General features: G+C 47.9%; 1 protein-coding gene across 1 annotated transcript in view; it reads left to right on the top strand.

Annotated features, from left to right (window-relative positions):
- Positions 1-25,602, top strand: part of NPHS1 (NPHS1 adhesion molecule, nephrin) — a 291,924-nt gene that overhangs the window by 60,380 nt on the left and 205,942 nt on the right. Inside the window, exon 9 of the mRNA XM_078653831.1 lies at positions 4,309-4,450. Within this exon, the coding sequence (XP_078509957.1) occupies positions 4,309-4,450 (142 nt within the window). The remainder of the gene's footprint in view (positions 1-4,308; positions 4,451-25,602) is intronic.

Below are 25,602 nucleotides of genomic sequence, written 5' to 3'. Positions count from 1 at the left end.
TCTCGCAGCGTCCACTGACTTCCAATTGACTTCCGCGGATGCCAAGTTAAGGACTGACAAAATGTTCTTTTTCGACCTTGGCCATGTCCGACAGAATGATGATAGCACGTCAGTCTTTGCTTTGTGAACGCAGCTTTTGACGAACAATTTATTTCAGAATGGGCGTCTCAGCACTTTTGCAGAAGTAAAATTCAGCATATTGTAGTTCGGGCAGACAAGGCCCAAAAGCAGACAACTTATGTTTTCTAATATAAAACAAACACAAGAAAAGTATTAATGTAAGAAATAATGTAGATTCTGTATCCACCCCATGATTTACTAATTAATTAACCCACCCGATTAATCAATGTTACCTAGCCAATGCAAACAAATAAAGCAGCGTTTATATCTACCAGTCTCCGTTACTCCATGAGACTTATATGCACCTAGAATAGTAGAAATGACATCACACAGACAAAGAAAAGCAAAACAAGCACATGCTTCTTTTAAGTTTGCAGCAGTTAGTAATGACAAAAACGAAAACAATAAATTATTTTATTATTTTGCACGAACAAAAAGATGCAACAATTATGCACGTTTATGAGCACACATGTTAGTCCCCCCATGTGTAAAGTTTAATCTAAGTTGTATTAGCACGACATATCACAAATCATTAATATTATTACTCATGTTATGGAAATGTGACTTCACGAGTTTAAACAAAATTTTGTTTTCTATCTCGCTCCATCACTGCTTGATCAGAGATAACCCTATTCTCTGAAAAGGAGGGGATAGAGGAGCTCTACCTTCTGTTATGTCTGTATGCAAGGTCAAGCGCACACAACCTAAGTGAGTTCAGTAGTATGTCATGTATCTTTTAGTGAAAGGATAAGATCAAACTTCACTTAGACCGGTGATAATTCCAACCCGGTCCTAATCGGGTGTCAGAAAATATTTGCGGACGCGTAGGGTGTTCTTCCCACGTGTCACGTGACACGTGGGAAGACCGGTCTGACTATACTGCTTTCAGCTCATACGTCTACAGCCCTGAAGAGTCACGGGTCCACCCCGCTATTGACGAAACACGTGTCGGCTGGTTTTTCGTGTAAAAACAAATACCATCAATGGACAAAATAAATAAGAAATGAAACGATAAAAGTGAAGTTTGATCTTATCCTTTCACTAAAAGATACATAACATACTACTGAACTCACTTAGGTTGTGTGCGCTTGACCTTGCATACAGTTCCACAAGTTGGCCGCAGCCAGCGAAAAGGACCTGCCCCCCCATCTAGATTTCCTGAACCTAGGCACAGTCACCAAATTCTTGCTGGAAGATCTTAGCTGCTTACCAGGGACATATCTCCAAAACAGTTGTTTGATGCCTTCTGATCCCATATTATAAAAGGCCTTGTGTACCAAACACAGGGCTTTAAACATAATTCTCCGACCCAAAGGAAGCCAATGAAGGCTCCTAATGGTTGCCGCAACAGAATGGAATTTAGGAAGGCCCATCACTAACCTGGCAGCAGCATTCTGCACAAGTTGGAGTCGGTGTAGGGAACCCTTATTTATCCCTACATAAAGGGCATTGCAATAGTCCAATCTGGACAGCACAAGGGCCACCACTGCCTGTTTCCATGCGGAGAGGGAGAGGAATCGACATATCTTTCTGAGTGTTCTTATCATTCCGAAACAGGTTGAGACTGTTCTATTTATTTGGGGGCCCAGAGAAAGGGAGGTATCAACTATGATGCCTAGATTTTTGGCACTAGGGTCAGGGCAAGGGCAGGATCCAGGCGTATCTGGCCACCAGGGTTGTCCTCAGCCCTTCCCGACCTTCAATGGGTAGCAGGAGAGGGCGAGGGGCTGTGCCCACCCATTTCTTGACAAACGCAGCACATCGCTGGACCAGCTCTTTGTCTCCCGGTAGAGAGATTGAGGCCAGAATCACTTTAGGGTTAGACAAAGGGGTGACCCTACCCATACACTGGCTGGCACTTGGTATAAAAGTGGCACCCGCAGATCCTCTCATCAGAATTCTCCTGGTCCTGATAAGATACAGAAGAAGGAATGTCCTGCTGCTGTCTGAAGAAAGAAGACTTGTCCTACTTTCTTTGAACCCAGGATCCCAGACTCCAAGTTTCAGTTGGCTTCCTTCCTGTTTGAGCTACAGGGGCTCAACAAGCTTTCAGAGGTCTTCCCTACAACTGCACAGCTGACCAGCCTGCACCCTGCACCCTGCTGCTAGCCTCTGCTGGTATACCTCCCCAGGTCTTGAACTTTTGGCTGTTGTCAGATTGTACTGTTCCAATTTATAAACTACAAGAATGAGACCACATGTAAAACTTAAGTACACATGTACTCTTTTTAAATAACATGCACACTGTTCTATGAACCTTAATGGCCTTCCTTAGGGGTGAATTATAAGTATATAGTAGAAGATTTAGGCCTGGCAAAATGTTTATTTTGCCAGTTCGAAATGGTAGTTGTTTACAACTGCACACACAAGCTGCAAAGACAGGCCTGGAGACATGCTTTACAGGTCTACTTTAATAGGTGGTACGAGTGCTGCAGCCCACTTGTAGCATTTAATTAAAGGTCCTGGGTACATGCTGTACCATATATACTAGGGTCTTTTAAGTGAACCAAATGTGCCAATCATGTGGTGCCAATGTTACCATGTTAAGAAGGAGAGAACACACACACTTTACCACTGGTTGGCAGGGGTAAAGTGCACTGAGTCCTAATGCCAACAAAAACGGTTTCAGTTACAAAGTCAAAAGGTCAGAGGAAATGCCACGATGAAGATGGTCATTCCTAACAATCACCTGTCGAAGAACTTTCACAGGGATGGGGTTTTTTACTTCTGAATGAGCACAGCCGAATAACTGGTCAGACAATGCACAAGAGGATTATATATATTATTTTGGACATTTCTGCTGCACTCAATACCCCTTGATCTTCAACAGATTTTAATCTAGGCCTCTTAATGAATGACCACGCATCTTTTGGATTACCATTAAAAGGCATAGATGACACTTTCAAAGTATTCCAGTGACACTAGTGTTCACGGAAATCACAACATGTCCTTATAGGTAAAATTCACTCTGGGCAAGAATGTCTGTTGCCAGAAGGAAGACTTCAGAGAAATGTCTGATCTAAAAATGTCCTTTCTTGGAGGCAAATATCTTGTAGGCCAAACTAGGCTGGAGGTTTCTTTATTTCAAGAAGTAGCAAAGAACATACCTGTCAAAGAGTTTCGAGGCTCCTTGCATCGAAAAGAACTGTCTGTAAAAACTGTCTCTAGGCGCTTACCTCTCTAAACTAATAACCCAATTTATTACAATGATGAAATCAAAGAGAGCCAAGCATCTTATCCCTTTACCCTTCTTCAAACTCTTTGGCTAGGTCCTTGTTAAACCAAAGTATCATAGTTGGGTCAGACTTCTCGCCTTTATGCTATTCGATCCCTGGATTATACTGGGTAGGAGAAATTAGCCATAAATAAAAGGATAGTCCAAAATGGAACACTTTCTAGAACTGAATATACTACAGGGATCCATGTGTAATTTTATATGTTGAGACTGACTCCGTAGGGCAGGATGTGGGAAACTTCTCCATTCAACTCTGAGTAGCGATGAGAAAAACAATTTGCAGAATTTCTATACTTGGAAAATCTACCCTTCTTTTTCAGTCCACATGCACAGCAAAATTGGGCTATAAAATGGCCAAATCCACTCTGCAGGGAAACCAAAAAACAGACATATACAGGCATTTCATGCAGTTTTTGCAAGTTGTGTGATGCTCCCTGTATAGCAAAATATGGATTAGGAAGAACCACACACAGAAACTGCCCGATTTCCCTTCAAACTGGGAATTTATCAGTTCAGGAATACCAGTTGTCCAACATCATAATTTTCATCATTGGGATGCAGAAATATCTCAGCAAAATTTTGTGAATTCATGATGCTTCTGCTAATTGTGCATTGAAAACATTTATTCAGCCCCATGCTACATCTGTGTATCCAGTGGCCGTGAGAAGGACACCAATGCCATCCAGAAAGATGCTGCAGCCATTGGCTTGATGGACCAAGCTTCACATGAACATGAGCATAGTGGATGGGTGTGGCATGGCAGGTCTCAATTCTAGGTAACTGTGGCAACTAAATAGGATTGGTACTGGGGGGACTGCGCAGAGAGTGCTGATTATGTACTATTTTAAGAGTAAAACGTTGACAAGGCAGCATTCAAGAGTTCCTGTGCCCCCCTCTTCTAATAAGTTTAACCTGTTATTCTTTGTCTCTCTACCCTGTTCTTTGCCTCCCAGGGAGCCAATGGCGGAAAGATCACAATGTCCAACCTTACACATACAGCCATGCGTGAGGATAATGGACTCCAGTTGACCTGTGAGGCCTTTAACGAGGCAGTGCTGTACACCAGGATGAACTCTGTGGCCCTCACCGTGCAGTGTGAGTATAGCTGAAGAATACTGGTAACATGTACGACTGCGGGGGTTAGAGCGAACAACAAAGAAAGCTGTTCCCACGTGGATGGTGAGTAGATCGGAAAAAGAGCCATATAAAAGTAGGAAGTTCCAAATAGAATGTAACCAAAACATAAGGTATAACAAACCTCCTACATGAAGAATGAATGATGGAAATCTGACTAATCTGGATGGTGTCCCTATATTTATGTTGCGCGGCCCAAAGATGAAGCATGCCCCAAGTGGTTGGTGAGGGTTCTGCATCCCAAATGTAGGTGCACTATTCAGATTAGTCAAGCTTCCATCATTCATTCTTCATTTAGCAAAGGCTGTGATAACCTATTTTCTGGCTGTATCTGAAAGAGTTTAGGGTGGTTGAATGCGCACAAGCTGGTTGTTTGAAGATTAAAAAGTTGTGGCGTGCTACGGAGGTATCACTTTATGATCCTTAGAGTGTTAATGTAACAACTGTAAATCCCCTGATGAAGAGCCAACCCTGAGCCCGAAATGCATTGGGATTATTGATAAAGATTGTACTTTAACAGGATGATATTTCCACGTTGATATAAATTCACATATCTTAATGGCATGAATAAAGATTGGATTCAACCTGAATTTGCACGTATTCAATCAGTGTTTTAGATTTCTAACTCAAAACCTGAATTTTGCCAATGCGATTCATACACCGCAGTGCCCAGAGGGACGTTCCCTAATAGTAGAGAATGCAGGATTTACAGTTGTTATATCTGAAAGAGGCCAGAAGCAGCAGGACTGGGGTGTATCCTGGAGTGTTGCTTCCCAGAGCAGTGTGAGTATGTATGAAAGAGTATCCCAAACAAGAAGAGACAACCTCCAAACTCTCTCTGATTCTCCTTAGAAATTACCCAGGGAGTCCCTCTGTTTTTAAAAAATGACTCCCTCCCACGTTTACTCTGGTGCCATCCTTCATCATAGAGTCCTCGTCCAGATACTGCCAATATCTGGATGGCCTCTTTTGATTAGGGACAAGAACTTTAAGTTAAAGATGCCTAGAGAGTACCCTAATTGATTATTTCTAGTAGATGGTCTGCTGGCATGATTAAAAGCAGGTTTGATGCATATAGAGGCAATTATTAGCTTCAGTATCAGAACAAGGTGTACATGCCTCAGCCACCTAGTTGCCCTTAAGAATCATCTTCCTTCCTTCCTTCCTTCCTTCCTTCCTTCCTTCCTTTCTTTCTTTCTTTCTTTCTTTCTTTCTTTCTTTCTTTCTTTCTTTCTTTCTTTCTTTCTTTCTTTCTTTCTTTCTTCCTTCCTTCCTTTCTTTCGTTCTTTCTCTCTTTCTTTCTTTCTTTCTTTCTTTCTTTCTTTCTCTCTTTCTTTCTTTCTTTCTTTCTCTCTTTCTCTCTTTCTTTCTCTCTTCCTCTCTTTCTTTCTTTCTTTCTTTCTTTCTTTCTTTCCTTCCAAATAAGATCCCTCTATTGACCTAGTATACACTTAACAGTTTGCCTATTCTAATATATGTGCACACACACACACATATTCATACAAACCAGTCTAAGAGAGCTTCTCTTTTATCTGTGGGCAGAAAAATAGGAGAATATTGTTACTGCAATTAGCTTAATTTTTCAAGTACATTGTCCGTGAGTGAAACGCATGCATGTTCACTAAAAGGAGAATACATATAACTCGTGAGGTTTGCATGATGTAATTCATTGTCAACTCCCATAACATTTAGTGGTTGGTGATTGGTCTTAGAATAGTCTTTGGTAACATACTTTTGATCTTGACCTTCCTAGTTGTCATCCCTGTGTATCATTTTGTGCATGGGCATGTGTTCATGTATATTACAGATTCCAATTTACAATTTGTGTGATTCCATACAACCCAAAAGTTTTCTCAACCCAGGGTCAGTACTTTGATGAGGTCAGTTAAGTGATAAATGCTGCAATTCCCACATGGGTAATGGCTAAGGGTGGGCGGCCAGCTACGCTCCGTGCACGGAGTGCACGTAGTGCCGTCTCCTACACATTTTGCGTAGCGGGCGTAGCCAGGCGGCACTACGCGCGCTCCGCAGACGGTGCGTAGCCGGCCGCCACCCGCCTCCCTCCCGCCCTCCCTAAATACTTAAATAAAAGGATAGTAAGCTTTTAAAAACACTTACCTTGTCTGCCGCGTCCCCGGGGCTCCCTCTTGCCGTCCCGCGATTCGCGCCGCCATTTCAGATACTAATGCGCATGCGCGGGCGCCCGCGCATGCGCATTAGTATCTGAATCGGTGGCGGCGCGAATCGCGGGACGGCGAGAGGGAGCCCCGGGGACGCTGCAGACAAGGTAAGTGTTTTTAAAAGCTTTCTATCCTTTTATTTAAGTATTTAGGGAGGGCGGGAGGGAGGCGGGCGGCGCGTAGTGGGGCTACGCGGAGTGCGAGGGTGGGCGTAGTTCTGTGCCCACTTCGCGTAGCTCCGCGGAGCCCCACTCCGCACACTACGCCCAGGGTTAGTAATGGCCCACTTGTTTCGAATGCCCCCACATTTCAGTAAGGGATGTTGTATTAATGGGAACCTCTTTGATCTTGTGTGCGGCTCACAGGCTCCTGCCTCCTGTATAGGAAAACAGTAGTTTTTCATATAATAATTTTCAGGTGTTCAGTAGTGTCCAGTTTTTATCTATTATCTTCTTTCCCTTGTTTGTAGTCACACAAACCAGTCTAATATCTACTGATGCTTTTGGACTAGGCTCAATCGGGGTCTCTCTGTTGGCATTCTTGCCTCTTTTCATTGTTCTTCTGATTACTCCTTCAAGGTAGTCTCTTTGTCCAATTTGTTGGACAAATTCTCTTCTTCTTTCATAAAGGTTCTGTGGTCCTTATAATTCTTCTTTAGCAACTGGTGTTACGAAAATTGAGGGGGCCTCCCTGCGAGGTATGTAGAGGGGCCACCTCCGGGCTTAATTAGGAGCTCTCCAGACAGAGTGCAGTGCCGAGGGGGCCCCCTGGAGCTTTGGCCCCCCCGCACTGCGTGGGCTGCGGGGGCCTGTGTTAAGCGTGCCGAGGGGGCCCCCTGGAGCTTTTGGCCCCCCCGCACTGCGTGGGCTGCGGGGGCCTGTGTTACGCCCCTGTCTTTAGCAACAAAAATCGGCCATACGAGAGGTTCTCTTTCAGTGGTCTCAGGTAAAAGCTGTCAAATGTTAGGAGGTTATTATTGGCTCTCAGTGTCTATCCTATCTATCCTATCCTTCAATGGGTTATTTTCTGACAGATAAAATGTTGTTATAAAATCATAGACATAGAAACCAGCTACACTTGGGGCAAAGGTAATCCTCATGGATGTACCATGTTTTTTGTAGGTAACGTGCAGTGTTGAATTAAAAAACATATTTAGTGAATGCCATTCTAACGCATTCCGGTACAAAATGCCATGGTGTTCTATAATCTCAGGTTTCTTGGTAAGGGATTTGCCCAAGACCCTGAGTGCCTCTTCCTGTGGCAAGCTAGTGTAAACACTCTCAAAGTCAAGACCAATCAGTAGATTGTTGTCAGGGTTTGGTAATATATGCAGCTGGTTGTTTGTGTCCCTTAAGTATGTGGGTGTCTTCTGCACTATTGGGCATAACAAAAGTCACTGAATTGCAACAGGGATTCTTAAATTGGCCCTATCCCGGAGACAGTTGGGAGTCATGGTGGTGTTGAAAAAAGGGTGGCACTACCAACCAGAATATACGATCCTTAAGTATTGCCCGGCGGTGTCGCCTCTTGAACCCATAAAGAAGTTAAACTATTGAAGAGGCAGGCGCTGGAGACTGGAAGGCAGGAAACAAGATTTTTATTCTCTCCGGAGGAGAACACAACGAAACGGACAGAAGGTATCGTTCTGAGGTGCTCTAACTGCATCCCTGAGGCCTGGCCTCTTATACACAAGTTTATCTCTTTATTGCACGTAACACATTCTCGTTGGTACTTTGATGTACGGAAAGACATTCTCAGACTCCCCCCTTTCCAACCCGTTCCCACGCAAGGTTACAGTGGAAGTCCCTGCCCCGTTCACAACAGGTGGTGATCATCGCGCAGCTGGATATTCCGCCGATCCATGGAGTGTGTGGGGTTCGATCGGATCTCGTAGGGCGGGGGGCTTTGATCAACCCGGGGATCCCTTGCCGGGGGGGGAAACTTTCTATTGTACGGGGAGGGGCAAGGAACAGTATCGGCAGAGCTGGGTGTCGGCTTGGGAACGAGGAGGACGAACGGGCACACGGGAAAGAAGGGGGTTTGCATCAAAGGGCCGGGGATCATAAATGGGAAGAGGGGAGGTGTTGCGCTGAGAACAGGACGAGGGCCCGGGGCAGAGCAGCGCTGAAGAGGGGTTTTATGATTCGCGGCAGGTGCAGGCAAGGGGGTTGTCAGTATGCGGGGGATGCCGGCGAAGCTAGGAGGGGGAGAGAAGCGCGCTGGCTCTCGGCGAGAGCAGGGAAACCGTGGTGTTCAAAATGGCGGCTGTTTTACGCGCACAAAAAGGTTAAGGAGAGCAAGAGGGCGCCGATAATGTTGACGGTCTCAGCCCAACTTTCAACAGTCCCCCCTTTTCAACATATCTAGCCAACTTGCTTTACTCAATGTCAATTTTCATCAAATTCCTAACTTCGGTATCATACAATGCTCTCATGTGTTCGCTTCCAAAGTCCACAGTTTTGGGAAAAATACAACTCGCACATAAAGAACACATAGGTGGCAGACATTGAATTCCCAAGCACAGGCCACATATTACAACTACGGGAATCATGATAATGGTGAGCAGTCTCCAGCCCCAGCTTTTGACGGTGTCCCAGAACCAACCACCAAGCGACCATTCTTCTTGCTCTTGGTGAACTTCCGAAGAGAGTCTGTGAAGATGTTCGATGGCTTTGTACACTGAGGGTGAGTTGTCCGGTATGTATGTGCAACAACTGGACCCAATAATGCGGCATGCTCCTCCACGGTCCGCCAGAACCACATCTAGAACGAGGCGGTTCTGAAGAGCCACCAAACGGACCGCTTGGAGCTCGGCAGTGTTGTTGGCAAAGATGCCCGCTGTGATGTTCATGGTCGTCTCGACTGCCTGAGTCAAATGTCGGATGGCACGGCTGTTTGCCATCGGGCCCCAGAGGGGGACGAGTCCTTTCATAGCATCGAGGAACTGCGCCCCTGTTGAGTCGGCTTGTTCAATGTCTTTGGCTCGTTTTTGCCTGTGGTGATTCGCTGGGGCTACATAAGTCGGAGGAAGGACGAAGGAGATGTAGCAAGTGCCCCCCCAGCCTTTGGGGAGCCAGGTGTAGGCCTTCGTGCCGCAGATGAAATACATGTTTGGGGATGACACAAAGGAAGGTGGATCCGTGGAATCCAAAGTTCTGGTAAAGCGGCAAGCGCTGCGACCCACCAGCTGTGTCCCAAGTCCTTCTACACACATGTGGCCTGTGACGTTGATGACCGACAGGGCCACAGTCAGAGTGGCAGCCGTTCGTTTCCGCAGATAGGAGAAGGTGGGTCTGGTTGGATTGTTGAACACCTGCATTTCGATTCGTTCTTTAGCCGGGATGTCCATTTGGATCGAGTCGCTGGGGGTCAGCGGGCAGAAGTGTGTCTTTGTCTTGTTTCGCCCGGCCCCGTGAGAAGAATGTGCTGCAGTTCTGCTGGAGGTGGCATTGCCCGTATAGCTTTCTTGCAGGAGGATCAGCCAAGCAAGGCAGGAGCCGTGGACAGAGAAGGGTGAAGGGATGAATGGTATTTAATGTCCAGTGGCATGGGGTAGCAACCCACAGATCCAGCAGTTGGTGGTATTGGTGGCAAGATTGTGCTGGTGAAGTAGCTGCACGAAAGAGTTGTTCCAAAACTCCTTTCGCCTCTCTCTTAGTTGAGGAGAGAGCGAAATTAGATAATGGTCCTTCATGGTGGTAGGCTGAGCAGTGGTTAGGAATGTTTCGTGAGCAGGTGCATGTTCTTCCAAAATCCAGAGCGTGGTCATGAGGAGAAAACAGAAGAGGATTGTGATGAAGAGAGCAATTGTCTTTGAGCTATGGAGTCTGTCTGTTCTCGGATTTCTGTAGTGGGTATTTCCTGCTGTCCCCGTCGGCTTCTTGTTTGGCGCTTCCATCATCTTCTTATCTGGCGCTTCCATCATCTTCGTTTTCAAGGTGCTCGGTAGTGGGCAGGACCACAGACTTAGTTTTAGCTTCTCTCCAGGTAACCCTTGGTAGTTTGGGTCACCGTTCTGAGATCCTTTAACCTAGTCCGTGGCCTACTTAGCCGAAGCTCCCTCCTTTCGACGCAGGAAATACCCTTCTCGAGATGGCACAGTGGGGTCAGGATGTTTTGAAAGTTCAAGTGTCTCAGTATCAGGATAGCAGTTCAACGATGGTCGGTCCTGGTTCAGGAGCTCTTCTTGGGTGTTGACGGTGTCTGTCGTGGCCAGGGCTGGAGAGACCTTTTTGCAGTGATGAGCGTGCAGCCAGTGTTTCTTCCCCTCCACTCGAAGTGCGGTCCGAGTGGTGATCAGCACTTGCCAGGGGCCCGTCCACCGGGGTTCCAAACTCTTTGATCGCTGAAAATTTCGGATCAGCACGAAGTCCCCCGGCTGGATGGCGTGACCCGGACCCCTGGAAGCATCGGGGATGGCCTGCTGCACCTGCTGATGAAGGACAGACAAAGTTTCAGTCAATTTGTACAGATAATCAGACATTAGGACGTCCGGAACGTCATGAATGGAAGTTGGTTTCTGGGCAGACCAGACGCTCATGGGTCGACCGAAGACAACTTCATAAGGGGTTAAGTGATGTCGGGTGGGGGTAGAGCGCATCGATAGCAATGCCAATGGGAGGGCGTCTGGCCATTTCAGGCCCGTGGTAGCCACTATTTTGGCCAGTTTAAGCTTTAGTGTGGCATTGTGTCGTTCGACAAGCCCAGCAGATTGAGGGTGGAAGACTGCGTGGAATTTCTGTTTAATACCCAGCCCATTTAGGATGAGCTGGATAACTTTGGCTACGAAGTGGGGGCCATTATCACTCCATAAAACACGACAGAGGCCATAACGGGGGAAAAACTCCTTTAACAGAACCTTTGCAGTGGCCATAGCGGTGTTGTCACGGGTTGGATATGCTTCCACCCACTTGCTAAATGCGCACACCACGACGAGCACATATTTCAAGCCTTGGCATCTGTCTAGCTGGATGTAGTCCATCTGCAGGACTTCAAATGGGTGGTTTGGGACCCCAAATCCCCCCCGGGGTACTACAGTTCCTTTCCCGGGGTTGTGTTGCAGGCATATTAAGCATTGTTGGACCAGGCGTTTGGCGGAATCTGGGATCTTGTCATTGTGCCAAACCCTGGAGACAAGTTCGATCATGGGGGCTGATCCTATGTGGGCAGGGGAGTGTGCCATGGTTAATATGGAAATCAAGTATGAATCAGGTAGCAACCATCTGTTCGTGTCTTTTGTCCGCCAGCAGCCTTCATCGTCTTTCAATCCCACCCGTGTCCATTCAGTCAATTCGTGTTGTGTGCTAGCCGTTTGTATGTCTCTAATTGTGTCCTTGGCGTCAGTCCAGTTTTCTGCTTGTGACCTGGTCACGTACATACGTGTTGTCGTTCTATTTTCAGCTGTCGTTCGGGCGGTGATGTCGGCTAGTGCATTTCCCTGTCCAATAATGTCTGTCACTTTCTTGTGTGCCTGGCATTTGATAACGGCAAGTTTGTTGGGGAGGAGGACAGCTTCGATTAAGGCGGAGACTAAATCCTCGTGCAAAATGGGTGTGCCGTGTGAGGTCAAGAATCCTCTCTCCCTCCAGAGGAGCCCAAAATGGTGAACCACCCCGAAGGCATACTGGCTGTCGGTGTAAATGTTCGCTGTGGTTCCTGTTGCCAGGATGCAGGCTCGCGTCAAAGCAATCAGTTCCGCTGCCTGGGCAGATCGCTGGGTGATGCGGGCTGTTTCTACTACAGTTCGAGCCGTGGTGACTGCATAGGCAGCGGAAGTGGTACCATCGGAGAGTTTGATGCAAGAACCGTCCACCCACAGCTCCCCGTCGGGGTCAGGGAAAGCCGTGTCTCTGAGATCGACCCTACTCCTGGTCTGTTCGTCCGTAAGAGTCACGCAGTCATGTACGGGGTGCACATTGGGATCGTTCTCTGGCAAGGGTAACAGGGTTGCTGGGTTCAGTGTGGTGCATCTTTTCAGGGTGATATGGGGGGCAAGCAAGGTCAGTTCGTATCCAGTCAGTCGTGCACTCGTCAGATGTTGCGTCTTGGTTTGGTTCAGGAGGGTGTCGACTGCATGGGGTACCAGTACCGTGAGGGAATTCGAGAGTACAATCCCCTCACTTTGTCGGATAGAGATTGCAGCAGCAGCTACAGCTCGAAGGCAGGCAGGCAAGGCTCTGGCGACAGGGTCAAGAGTGGCAGAGAAGTAAGCGCACGGTCGTTGCTTAGGGCCGATGGCCTGGGTCAGTACAGATAAAGCGCACCCCTCCCTTTCGTGAGTGTAAAGGGAGAAGGGCTTTTTGTAATCAGGGGTACCTAGGACAGGGGCTGAGCAAAGGGCATCTCGCAGTTCTGTGAAGGAAGTTTGACACTCAGGGGTCCAAGGGAGTGGGAAAGGGACGTCTTTGTTTAGCAGCGAAAGCAGTGGTTTTACAACGAGGCTGAAGTTTGGTAACCATTGTCGGCAGAAGGAGGTGAGGCCTAATAGGGAGCGAACCTGCTTCTGGGTCTTAGGGACAGGGGTATCTAGAATGGTTTGGATTCGATCAGGGGTGAGTTTTCTTCCATCTTTGGACAAAAGGTGGCCTAGGTAAGTGACCTGGGGTAGGCAGAATTGCAACTTCTTCTTGGAGACCTTGTGGCCATTTTCCGCAAGGAAGTGCAAGAGTTGAATGGTGGCGGTAACCGCTAGAGGGGTGGTGTCGGCTGCCAAAAGGATGTCATCGACATATTGTACCAACACCACTCCGTCGGGTAACTGGATTTGGTCTAGTTGTCTTTTGAGGGCCTGGCTGTAAATGCTAGGGCTTTCCGTGTAGCCTTGAGGCGCTCGGCAAAACCTATATGAGCGGGCTTTTAGGGTAAAGCCGAAGAGATATCGGCTGTCTGGGTGGATGGGGATGGAGAAGAATGCGTTCTTGAGGTCGATGACGGAAAAGGTGGTGGCAGTGGATGGAATCAAAGTCAGGATGGTGGTGATGTCTGAGACCACAGGGTACTGGGGTACCACCACTTTGTTGATCTCTCGGAGGTCGATGATAAAACGGTATGCTTTCTCATCTCCCTCTCCCTGCTTCTTGATAATGGGCAAGATAGGGCTGTTGCAAACGTTGCTAACCACTTCCTCTACCACTCCTGCGTCTATCAGTGACTGGATAATCATTACCAATGCCTTCTCGCCCTCTGGCGATATCCGATATTGTGGGAGTTTTGGGAGTGTTGCGTCTGGTCGGACAGTAATGTGCACTGGGTCAATTAACATACGCCCTACGTCCGAATCCGCTTTGGCCCACAGATACGGAGGTAGAGTGTCAAGCAGGGACGCGTCAACGTCGTGATGGAAAACATGTGTCGGGGAGAGCAATGTCTAAGCAGAACGGGGTTGTCGTAAAGAAACACTCGAACTCCATCTTGAGAACACCTGATCGTCGCTCGGAAGTGTTTCAGTAAGTCAAGTCCCATAATGGCGTCAGGGCTATTGGAGGAAAGCAAGAACGTGGTGTCGGTGGTGTTGTTTTCTACGTCAAAGAGAATCGGGGCAGACAAAGGGTTGGTGGAGGGCGTTCCATCGAAACCTGTCGATGTTATGAGTGAGCCAGACAAGGGTGCCCTTGGAATCAGTCGTTTAGATAACGCACTACGTGTTGCGCCAGTGTCTACCAGAAATGGAGACTTGGTACCCAGGACCTTAGCAGTGACATAAGGGCCCTGCTGGTCAACATAGAGCTCGACTGGATCCCTCCCTCACCCTTGGCTGTCCTATGCGAAGGTGTGAGTGTCGTCATAGTCAGATTGTTGATATTGGTTCTGCCTGGGTCGATCGAACGTATTTGGTCTGCTTGATCTGTCGTTAGTCGCGTCATTTGGGGGCCCTCGTTGTTGTCCCTTAGGTCTCGGTCCGTTTGCTACATCCCTGGGGTCTTTGTTTCTGATCATTTCCAGAAGAACTGGGCACTGGGATTTCCAATGGCCAGTCCCTTTGCAGAAAGCGCACTGGTTTTCTCTAAGGTCTGTGCGTCCACTGTAGGAAGTCAGAGTGCGGTCCTGGGGAAATGTAGTCTTAGGGACGTTTGTCTGGTAGTTTCCCCGGTATTGGTCTCGTCCTATAGTCACCCCTTGCAGTTTGGCAATCATCACCCTCTCTTTTAAGTCCTTCTTCTTTTTCTCTGTCGCCCTATCGTTTTCATTTTTCTGATGCTCATAATATTGGGCCATTTGGAGAATCGCTGTAGGTTTGGAGGCTGCCCAACTACTCTCGCTGGCCTGTAGTTTCTGGGAGATTTCCGATGATAGGCCCTTAACATAATTCTGGACAAACAGATGGTGTCCGGTTGCAGTGGTCATGTCCTGGCCGCTGTAATCGGAGAACACCGTTTCAAACCGGGAGAAGTATTCCGATACATCCTCCTGGGGTTTTTGGCGACAGGCTGTTACTATCGACCAGTCCACTTTCTTTTCTGGGATTAGGGTTTTTAATTTCTCTACGATTTTATCTGGAAGGTCTAGAATGGATTTCAAAGGCTTTTGTCCTGGTCCCCGTTGTTTATCCAGGTCATTGAGTTGTGACCAGGTATGTCCAAACAGCTCAAGGTGGTCGACTTTCCGGATTTGCTTCCACACATCAGCTGGTAGACATAACCCGAAGAACAAGTCGATGTCAGCCAGGGTCATAATCGTTGAGCCCAGGGCTGTACCCAATTCAGTATAGAAGGCAGTGGGGTTTTTACGTAGGTCGGGTAGAGATTTCCGGAATGTCAGTATCTCTTGCCGGTCCCATGGCTGGTAGACCCAGTTGTACACTACCCTTCCCTTCGCATCTTGGTTGTTTGCATCATCGTGAGTCCCTGTACCCCGAGGAGGAACCCAGTAAGGGGCAGCCTCTCGTATCGGCATCATGGTGTTAGATTGCTCGGTTGGTGGTTCGGTCACTACGGAGGTTGCGGATTTAGCTCCCGGCTTTCGTTCAGTGAGGTGGCGGAAAACCTCAAGCGTACGCGTAAGGAGGTCCGACACATCACACTCGCCCTCATCCCCGATATCGACCTTCCGGTACAGAGTCCTTAGGCTCTCGGGACCTTTGTCTCGATATCGGTCCTCGTATGCATTCAAGACATGATAACACAGTCGTACGGTAAAATGTCGTCTGTGACTCCCTGTATACGAGCTGAACATATCTGTGATGTACTCTTCATCATCCTTCCTTTCTACCAGTGTCCTTGCTATTTTGTCGATCCCCGCTCGCTCATCTTTGTCTAGTCTGTTTGTTCTTGCAGGGCCAGCCCCTCGAGTCTCATGGTCGTCTAACGTTGTTGTTGATGCGGGTTTTAATACAAGGGGTTCGGCTGGCACAGAGGCCATTGGGGCCGACGCTGTGGCGGTACCTTCGTTTGTACCTGGGGGTGGCGCCTGCTGCGCCAAGGGTTGAGAAGGGGCATATGGAGGGGGCATGTAGATGATAGGAGGACCTAACAGCAGGTCCTCATTGGCTCGTTGTTTCGAGGGTAAATCAGTGTAGAGCATGGAGGGAGTTCTAACCGGACACTGGCTTGCCGTTTCCATTTCTAGTTTCTGTTTAGCTTTCTCTCTTTCCTTTATCTCTTTTTCTAAGTTCTGGGCAGCTAGGTGGGCTGCTTTTCGCAGCTCTTTTTCCAGCCTACTCTCAGTTTTCTTTTTACGTTGTTCAGTTTCTTTTCGCCACATGCCGAAACTGTCAAGCATAGTGGGTGTTGTCTTGTTTTTACCCAGGGCAGTTTCTAGCGTTTTTATTTTATCATCATCGAAGGATCCTATCAGGGGCCACTGACTTTCTTGACCCTTTTTCGTATATTTATGCCACAGTTTACTATAGGCTATGGCGGTCAATCCATGCTTCATGAACATGTCCTTATTAGGGGTGCCTTCCAGTGGGGCTGGATGGTCCATCTCTAATAAGCGGTCCGGGCTAAACAGGCTACTAATCAGTGGGGAGAAGACAGACATGACGGCTCGTAACGAGGGACTAAAAAGTCAGCACTGCCTATCTTATCACTAGGTGCAAAGACTGGACAGAATATTTTTATTCTACGTTGTTTGCAGGCAGTGAATACCTCATGGATCAAAATAACAAAAGACCAATAAATAACAATGGGGAGAATGAGTAGGTCCGCAAAGATCTGCGTTACCTACCCTTTTCACTGTCTGCAAAAAGGGTGGTCTCTTCCCTGTTTGCAGACAGGGAATCTCCAGGAAACAATAGTTTTGCGAACAACAGTTCAGTTTCAAGTAATTATTGAGTGGGGGAGAAAAAAATAAGCACGGCTGCTGCCCTACCTATCCTCCACTGCTTGCAAAGAGAGAGCCCGTTGTTTCTCCGTTTGCAGACAGTGAATCTCCAAATAAATAAAAAGAGCAATACTAGTATTTTAAAACAATCAAGCAATCAAGCAATCATTTCGCAACTTGTCGTGATTACACGACCTTACCCGGACCGCATGGACAGTTTCTTGTCTTCCGAATCCAGCGCCCGATCGTCCTCTCTTCTCCGTTATCCTCGCGGCACTCCTTATGGTTCCCAGTCAGGACCGTAGATCACCCGAGAGAGGTCTGTTCGGAACCAGTGAAGTTCGGATGATCGGCTGTCAGACGAGGGTCTATCGGACAGACGCGTTCCCGATCGTTGCAGTCGTTCACTTTGTCGTCAGGACCTCTCCCACTGGATCCATGGGTCGCTGATGGGCCCCACGCTTGGGACGCCAATTGTTGAAAAAAGGGTGGCACTACCAACCAGAATATACGATCCTTAAGTATTGCCCGGCGGTGTCGCCTCTTGAACCCATAAAGAAGTTAAACTATTGAAGAGGCAGGCGCTGGAGACTGGAAGGCAGGAAACAAGATTTTTATTCTCTCCGGAGGAGAACACAACGAAACGGACAGAAGGTATCGTTCTGAGGTGCTCTAACTGCATCCCTGAGGCCTGGCCTCTTATACACAAGTTTATCTCTTTATTGCACGTAACACATTCTCGTTGGTACTTTGATGTACGGAAAGACATTCTCAGACTCCCCCCTTTCCAACCCGTTCCCACGCAAGGTTACAGTGGAAGTCCCTGCCCCGTTCACAACAGGTGGTGATCATCGCGCAGCTGGATACTCTGCCGATCCATGGAGTGTGTGGGGTTCGATCGGATCTCGTAGGGCGGGGGGCTTTGATCAACCCGGGGATCCCTTGCTGGGGGGGAAACTTTCTATTGTACGGGGAGGGGCAAGGAACAGTATCGGCAGAGCTGGGTGTCGGCTTGGGAACGAGGAGGACGAACGGGCACACGGGAAAGAAGGGGGTTTGCATCAAAGGGCCGGGGATCATAAATGGGAAGAGGGGAGGTGTTGCGCTGAGAACAGGACGAGGGCCCGGGGCAGAGCAGCGCTGAAGAGGGGTTTTATGATTCGCGGCAGGTGCAGGCAGGGGGGTTGTCAGTATGCGGGGGATGCCGGCGAAGCTAGGAGGGGGAGAGAAGCGTGCTGGCTCTCGGCGAGAGCAGGGAAACCATGGTGTTCAAAATGGCGGCTGTTTTACGCGCACAAAAAGGTTAAGGAGAGCAAGAGGGCGCCGATAATGTTGACGGTCTCAGCCCAACTTTCAACAGTGGTGGGATGCGGTTTTTATGTCCTTTAGGGAGGGTGTAGAATATGAAGTGGCGGATCAATTGGGTTAATTGTTCTTCAAAAAGTCTGCCTCCTTCTTGAAGATCCAATTGCCAGTTAGTGCATCTTGCATCATGTACTCTATTTATTCTGTTGTAGGGGAGGGGGATCAGTTTATATTATCCAGTACTTTTTGTTGTCTTCTAACAGGTGAAGACATGCCTGTCTGTATGCTTGAGTTGTGTGTATCACTATTTCTCCTCGATCCGCTGGGTTGATTGCGAATGTACTGTCAGAGCTCAAGATCTCCAAGACCTCGTTTTGTGCACAAGACATTATGCAAAATCTTCCTAATGTCAACTTGAATTTTTTGTACATCATTGTATACAGCTTGCTCAAAGGTTAAGATCTTTATTGGTACAGCATGGGTTGGTAGGACAAAGGTAGACTTCTTGTGGCATTGTCCCCTCTCTTCTGAATTGTTTTTTTGGTATCTGAGAAGTAGGGTTTCAGTTTTATTCTCCTGAAGAATTCAGCCAATTTGCAGTGGAGCTAGATTTGTCTAATGTTTGGGTAGGCAAAAATCCTAGGTCCTTATTGAGAACCTTCAGTTGCATGTCTGTGACCTCCTTATCGCTCAAGTTTATTACAAGGTTGGGGAGGTGCTTGTTCTTGGGGTGGTCATCATTTGTCATACTCCTTGTCCGGGCTCTCTGTGGGTTGTCCTCCCAGTGGACCAGTGTCTCTGTTTTCTTTAGCCATGGTTGTGATTCCCAGCCTGTTCATAAAAAAGGTTGCCTCTTGTTAAGTGGATGATGGGATGGGTATATGATGTATGGGTTCATCCAACTGAAAAAATTAGGTGCTTTTTGTGGTTGGAAGACTGGGTGAGGAAGGATTGGTTGTGGTGTATTGAAAGTGATCCTTGGATGCTCCCTTTTTTTTCACCTGGGTCGTACTTGTACATTTGGAAGTATAGGCACTTCTTCTTGGTACACTTCTACCCCCCTTTTTGTTTGTGTTATTTCTGAAAGAGGCCGCAGCATGCAGGACTGGGGTGTGCCACAGCACTATACTTCCTAAGGCGGTGTGAGTTTAGCTGTAGCATACCTGCAGAATAATAATGTGGTTTCATCTGTTCAGCATGCTCCTTGCCCAGTTAGAGTGTATCTGAAGGTGACAGTGGGGACACCACACTGCTTTCCAGGGCATATTGTGTTTATTGGAAGGGACTATCAGGAGGCAGGACTGTGGGGACACGACAGCATGCTGGTTCTCCAGGGCAGTGTGAGTGTTACTAATCACAAAGAGACGGTCCCAGGGGTATATTAAAGACTCTACCTGTTGAATCCCCTGAACAGAAATGACACCAACATAAGTCAACAGTGAGTCTGCACAAACAAACAAAGTACCCATATGTACAAAATACTAAGGAGAAGTTTACCAGAAACGAGTTCCCATCAGTCCACCATCGAGACCGCCCTTCATCATCTGGGATCTCTTTTGACACATATGACTATTGCTGTTGAAGGTGAAAAAACCTGCACTGGCTGATAACAACCATGTACCAGGAAAAACCACAGCAAATATGTAGATGTGAGAAATGGCGTGTCTGGTGGAGTACTGAATAGCAGTGCAAAGAGAAAATGTGTTGTGAAAAGAAAAAGAAAAGGGGTTCTAAAATTAGGTCGTGATCAGGGACAACAATTTTAATAAACACCGTCACACTCCTAAATCAATAAAAACAGTGCAAATGAGTGGCATAACAAATAACCACTTAGTAGATATGTAAGGTCGACATGTTTCTGCATTCTAATAGAGTCTCGAGATCTCCAGCTGCTTCCTCAGGACCATTAGTGCTACTGCTAAATAAGATCAATTGGATCAAAGAATAAATAAACCATATCACCTGGATAGTGTAGGTTACTGTACAATCATCTTCCCATCCTAAATATAAGAAGAAAAGTGTATATATAAGTCACTCAAAGATAATGGGAGGATATATGGGTACAATGTAAAACATTACAAATAGCATGCAGTGTTATGCATACAAAGTAATGTAATGCCAGTCAAATACAGTTATTGGCCGGCAAATAGACCGTCTAAATCAGTCACCACTCACCATAATGTGAGTATACACATTTAAATTCACTCACCCACTTGATGAGAAGGAGAAGCCCCACCTCACCTGGCGCGAGCTCAGGTAGTGGATGCACCGCACTATGAAGAAAATAACACGAACATCGATGTAAATTACACCTGCTAGTATTCCTAAGCAAACCAGTCTCAGCATGCGCCACCGCTAGCGCCAACCAACGCATGCCAAAAAACCCACAAACTGGCCGCGTGCATCTCTTATTGTAGATAGTATGTTTTGTGGAGCTGTCAGCTTCCACATCCAGTGTGAGTGTTAGAAATGGGGATCTCTGGTTGGCTAAGGCTTGCACCAAAGTCAGGCAGAGACCACCACTCTAGTCAGGGAAAGTGAGTTACACGCCAAAGATAACCCCTGCTTACCCCCATGGTGGCTTGGCACGAGCAGCTAGGCTTATCTTGGTGGCAATGTGTAAAGCATTTGCACAACACACACAGTAACAACACACTAGGCACACCACAAAAGGAACTCCACACAAGGTTATATATACAAATAGCCTTTGTATTATAATAAAAACACATCAGATAGTAATCACACAATGTACACTGTGCCAACTGGCACGTGCAATGTTTACAAGGGATTATTTACACATGACAGGGCCACATGGGCCACTGTAAGAATTAGCCCTTGGTAAAGAATAGTAAAAGTTAGAATTAATCAGGAACTTAGAACGTAGCCAGTAATCACTGGCAGACACTATACTCAGCGTCAACCTGGGACATAAATCATAACAGGTACAGTACCACATAAGGCGAGAAATCTATTCTGCGCCAAGCTCATAAGCTAAAATAGGATGAACCATAACTCCTAAACATAACTTGCATCAGGAAATAAACTTAGTAATATAACCTGCAGTAGGGAATAAATCAAACCTAGACCACAGTAGAGAAATAAAACAATAGGTAAAACCTACTAAGCATAAAAGCACAACTATAGCATAAATCAAGGTGCATAAATCATACTACAAACATTACATTTCCTAGCACCTATAAAAATGACATTAGGGCCTTGCGCCCTACAAACCTAATAGTCCCCTAGGCCAACTGGCCATCTCTAAGGGGCTCAAATGCCCTCTGTCCACAAAGTCAGGGCTGCTGCCTAAACATCGACAGTCACAGGGCGCACTTGGTGCAAACCTAAACGTGGCAGCTGCCCACTACTTGCTGGGCAGCTGAGAGTCTCAATGAAGGCCTAAACGTGCAGCCGGCACTAAGTGCTGTGCAGCTGTGCAGGCAGAGATGGGGCAAAGGAGTGCGTCTCACTCCTAGATTAAAAACATGTCCCCTGAAATAAAGAAGTACCTAAACAGTGCAGCTGCCCACTACTTGCTGGGCAGCTGTAAAACATTCAAATGGGGCATGGGCTCTCAGTAGCCCTTTAGACAAAATGCACCAACCGTTGGAGCCACACGGGGCTCTGAAAATAAATGATACACTCAAACACTGTGGAGTGCGCTGGTGCTGTAAATAAAGAGTAGGCTAGGGCTCGAGCCATCTAAACTCTGAAAACCAATATGCCCCCCTAATACAGCAAGGGCCCCTCTGGACCTGGGCAATGACTGATCGCCAAATGTTGGGAGCCATCTAGGCTCTGGAAATATTTGGGGCTTCGTTGGAGCCCTCAGGCTCTATGAAGAATGATGGGGCCAACAACAGCGGTGCGGGACCGGGGGGCGGGCACCGACAATGTGCTCCGACACTACCCCCTACACAAAAAAGCATGGGCCCCTCTGGGCCCGAGTAAACACTGCGGAAAGCGTCGGAGCAGCCCTCTGCTAAGCGGGGCTACTCTAGAGCAGGGTGCCTTGGCTCAACTCCCCCCAACCTGCTTTTACTCACTGGCTCTTAGGCGGGGCTTCTACCGGTTGCAGCTCCGTGGCAGAAGGCAGGCTCTGGGGTGGCCTCGTCCAGCATGATGCAGGGCTCTCCCTACTCATGGTAGCCCCGCCTCACCTGCTTCACCCGGTCCCCCATCTCGGGACCGGGACTTAGTGTGGAGCCCGCGAGGCCCCAGGCTGCCGTATCCTGCTTACAGTCCTGCCGCAGTCCCGCCCACGTCACAGGCAGGCTTGCCTGATTTCCGGGGCGGCCGCAGCGGGACTGCAGCGGCAAGAAAGGAGGGGTAGGCTCCCTCAGAATAAAGATAAACAGAGGGGTGGGCACCCGCTGTTAAGATATCATCAGGAGGCGGCAATAAGCGGGCATAATGCAGGATGGGCACCTGCTTTCAAATATTAAAATAAGCAGGGTGGGCACCCTTCCCCTGAGCTCCAGCAGCAGCACGCCCCTGGCAGATTCCGGTCCAAGACAAGAACATTTTCATGGGGTCACAGCCCCTTCTTTTATTCACAGAAATCCTGTGTCTAAAAGGTGCGGGCAAGGGGAGAACGAGATGCAACTGGTTCTGGAGTACTTTGGTTTGCTCAGCCCCTCTCCCTATTCACAAGACAGGCCAGGGACATCAGACGCACCACAGGCATTCTGGAGGGAAGGCACAGCCCTATTCAGGTCCCAGGTGCAACTCCTCCCTCCCATCTACATGCATATCTCCCTATTCACCACTGGGCAGGCTCCCCCGGCTCCTGGAGCCAAACACACCAGCCAGCCCCTGTCACTCACAAGCCTGACATACAATTCACATCTCACAGCACACAGAAATGCCAACTTCTAAAAGTGTCCCTTCTACACTAGACACAATAAATCTGCGCACACCATTGCATAGCATTTATTACCACGAGTTCGCACATACCAAACTCGCCCCTGCACTCCCCACATATCAGGAATCACTACGGGAACACATATCCCCCATGCATTCCTATGAGAGGGCAGGCCACTCTCAGCACACACACTCAGAGTGCGCACACACTTTACACTGGGCAACAGTGCAATAGTGCGCAGAGGCCTAAAATCACTACCACCATGCCAAAGGCTAAAGGCAAAAAATTTATGGGTGAACCTGCCAAAAAGGCCCAAGTCCAACAGTGAGTATTTCATAAGGAGACCAGCTTATGTAGTGCTGGTGCACCCTGCTCTTCCTGGATATTGTGAGTATATATCAAGGAGACCAGCAATTATGGCTGGTAGGACACCACAGCATGCTGTCCTCCCTCCTCGCAATTGTGAATATGCATGGAGGATGCTAGCAGCATGCAAGGTGTGGAGGGGTGATTGATCAACATGCTGTCCCTCCACGGCAGTGTTAGTATGTCGGAAGGAGACCAGCAGCATTTGTGAGTAGCAGTTTAGTTCCACTGTGCAAGTTCCAGAGCTGATCTCTCAGCCTACTGCTCCCCTAGAGCAGTGTTAGTATACATGAATAAGGCCATTAGAAGGGAGGACCAGGGCACATCACAGCATGCTGGTCCTGCAGGGCAATGTGACTGCAGGGACTTACCATACGGCAGGACTGTAGGGACTCCACAGAATGCTGTTCCCCAAGTCAGTGTGAGTATATCTGAAGATACTAGCAGCAGGCAGGAATGTAGAGACACCACAGCATGCTCTTTCCCCAGGGCAGTGCGAATATATTTGAAGTTACTAGCAGCAGGCAGGAATTTGGGAACCCCACAGCCTGGTCTTCCCCCAGGGCAGTGTGAGTATATCTGAATATATTAGCAGCAGACAGGAATGTGGGGACAACAAAGCATGCTCTTTCCCCAGGGCAGTGTGAATATATTTGAAGTTACTAGCAGCAGGCAGGAATGTGGGAACCCCACAGCATGGTCTTCCCCCAGGGCAGTGTGAGTACATCTGAATATATTAGCAGCAGGCAGGAATGTGGGGACAACACAGCATGCTCTTCCCCCAGGGCAGCGTGATGATATTTGAAGTTATTGGCAGCATGTAAGATTGAGGGGGATACCACAGTATGCTGTTCCCCAGGGCATTGTAGGTATTTCTGAAAATACTAGTAGCAGGCAAGAATGTGGGGACAGCATAGCATGCTATTTCCCCAGGGCAGTGTGAGTATACCTGAAGATACTAGCAGCAGGCTGGACCATGGGGACAACACAGCCTGCTATTCCCCTGGATCTGAAGATACTAGCAGCAGGCTGGATTGTGGGGACAACACAGCTTGCTGTTACCCTGGGCAGTGTGAGTATATCTGAAGATACTATCAGCAGGCTGGACTGTGGGGACAACACAGCTTGCTGTTACCCTGGGCAGTGTGAGTATATTTAAAGATACTAGCAGCAGGCTGGGCTGTGGGGACAACACAGCTTGCTGTTACCCTGGGCAGTGTGAGTATATCTGAAGGAGGCCGGCAGCGTTCATGGCTTTGAAGACACCACGACGCTGCTCCTCCAGCCCATTGTGAATATGCATATACGATACCAGCAGCCTTAAGGAGACCAGCAACTGGCAGATCCGCCTGCTCCCCTAGGGCACTGCAAATCGATTTTTTTTAAAGTAGATCAACAGCCTGCAGAAAGGTGTGGCCATCATAGCACATTTGCACCCAGAGGAAGTTCCATGGCCACAAGAGATTGATTTAGAGATGACCACCCCACGGACTGGTCTACATAGCTCCTTAATTAGGCTGGATGCTATGAGCATCCTCTTCCAGTGATTTAGGGTGGTGCTCCTAATCCAATAGCCATTCATTAGTGGTGGGTGATGAGGTTCCCATAACTCAATGGAAATAGTAGTGCTGCAGGTGGCATGCATCTCCTGGCCTTGGCGCAGCGACGGCTGCTGCAGATCCTGTTGGTAGTCCTGGTTCCTGCATGTCTGTTGCTCACTTGTAGCACTGGGTGCTGTATGTCCTGGGGGGACCGCTAGTGCTGGTTGCTGCACGTCCTATGAGTTACCACTGCTTGTCACATAACTTAATTACAGCACTGCATGGTGCAGGTTATAGGGTTTGGTAGCTGAACTTGGTGCTGCACATCCTTTTGCTCTGTACAAACTTCACTGCTTAGTGGCAGTAAAGATTGCTGCAGGTCACATGTCTCAGCAATAGTTTTGGACTCCGAAAGCCCAGGGATTCATTGATAGGGAGTGGTGCTTCACATGCTATAACTTAAAAGAAGTAATGCATCCTGCAGGTGCAGTTGTTCAGTAGTAGTGTCAAGTTCAGCAATCCCATGGCTTACTAACACTGGTCGGTGTTGATGATCCTGAGTCTCAATGATAGAGGTGAATACAGTGCTTCCAATTG

Source organism: Lissotriton helveticus, chromosome 7, assembly GCF_964261635.1.
Source record: "Lissotriton helveticus chromosome 7, aLisHel1.1, whole genome shotgun sequence".
NCBI lineage: Eukaryota > Metazoa > Chordata > Amphibia > Caudata > Salamandridae > Lissotriton > Lissotriton helveticus.
This window is presented reverse-complemented; position numbering and strand designations above follow the sequence as displayed.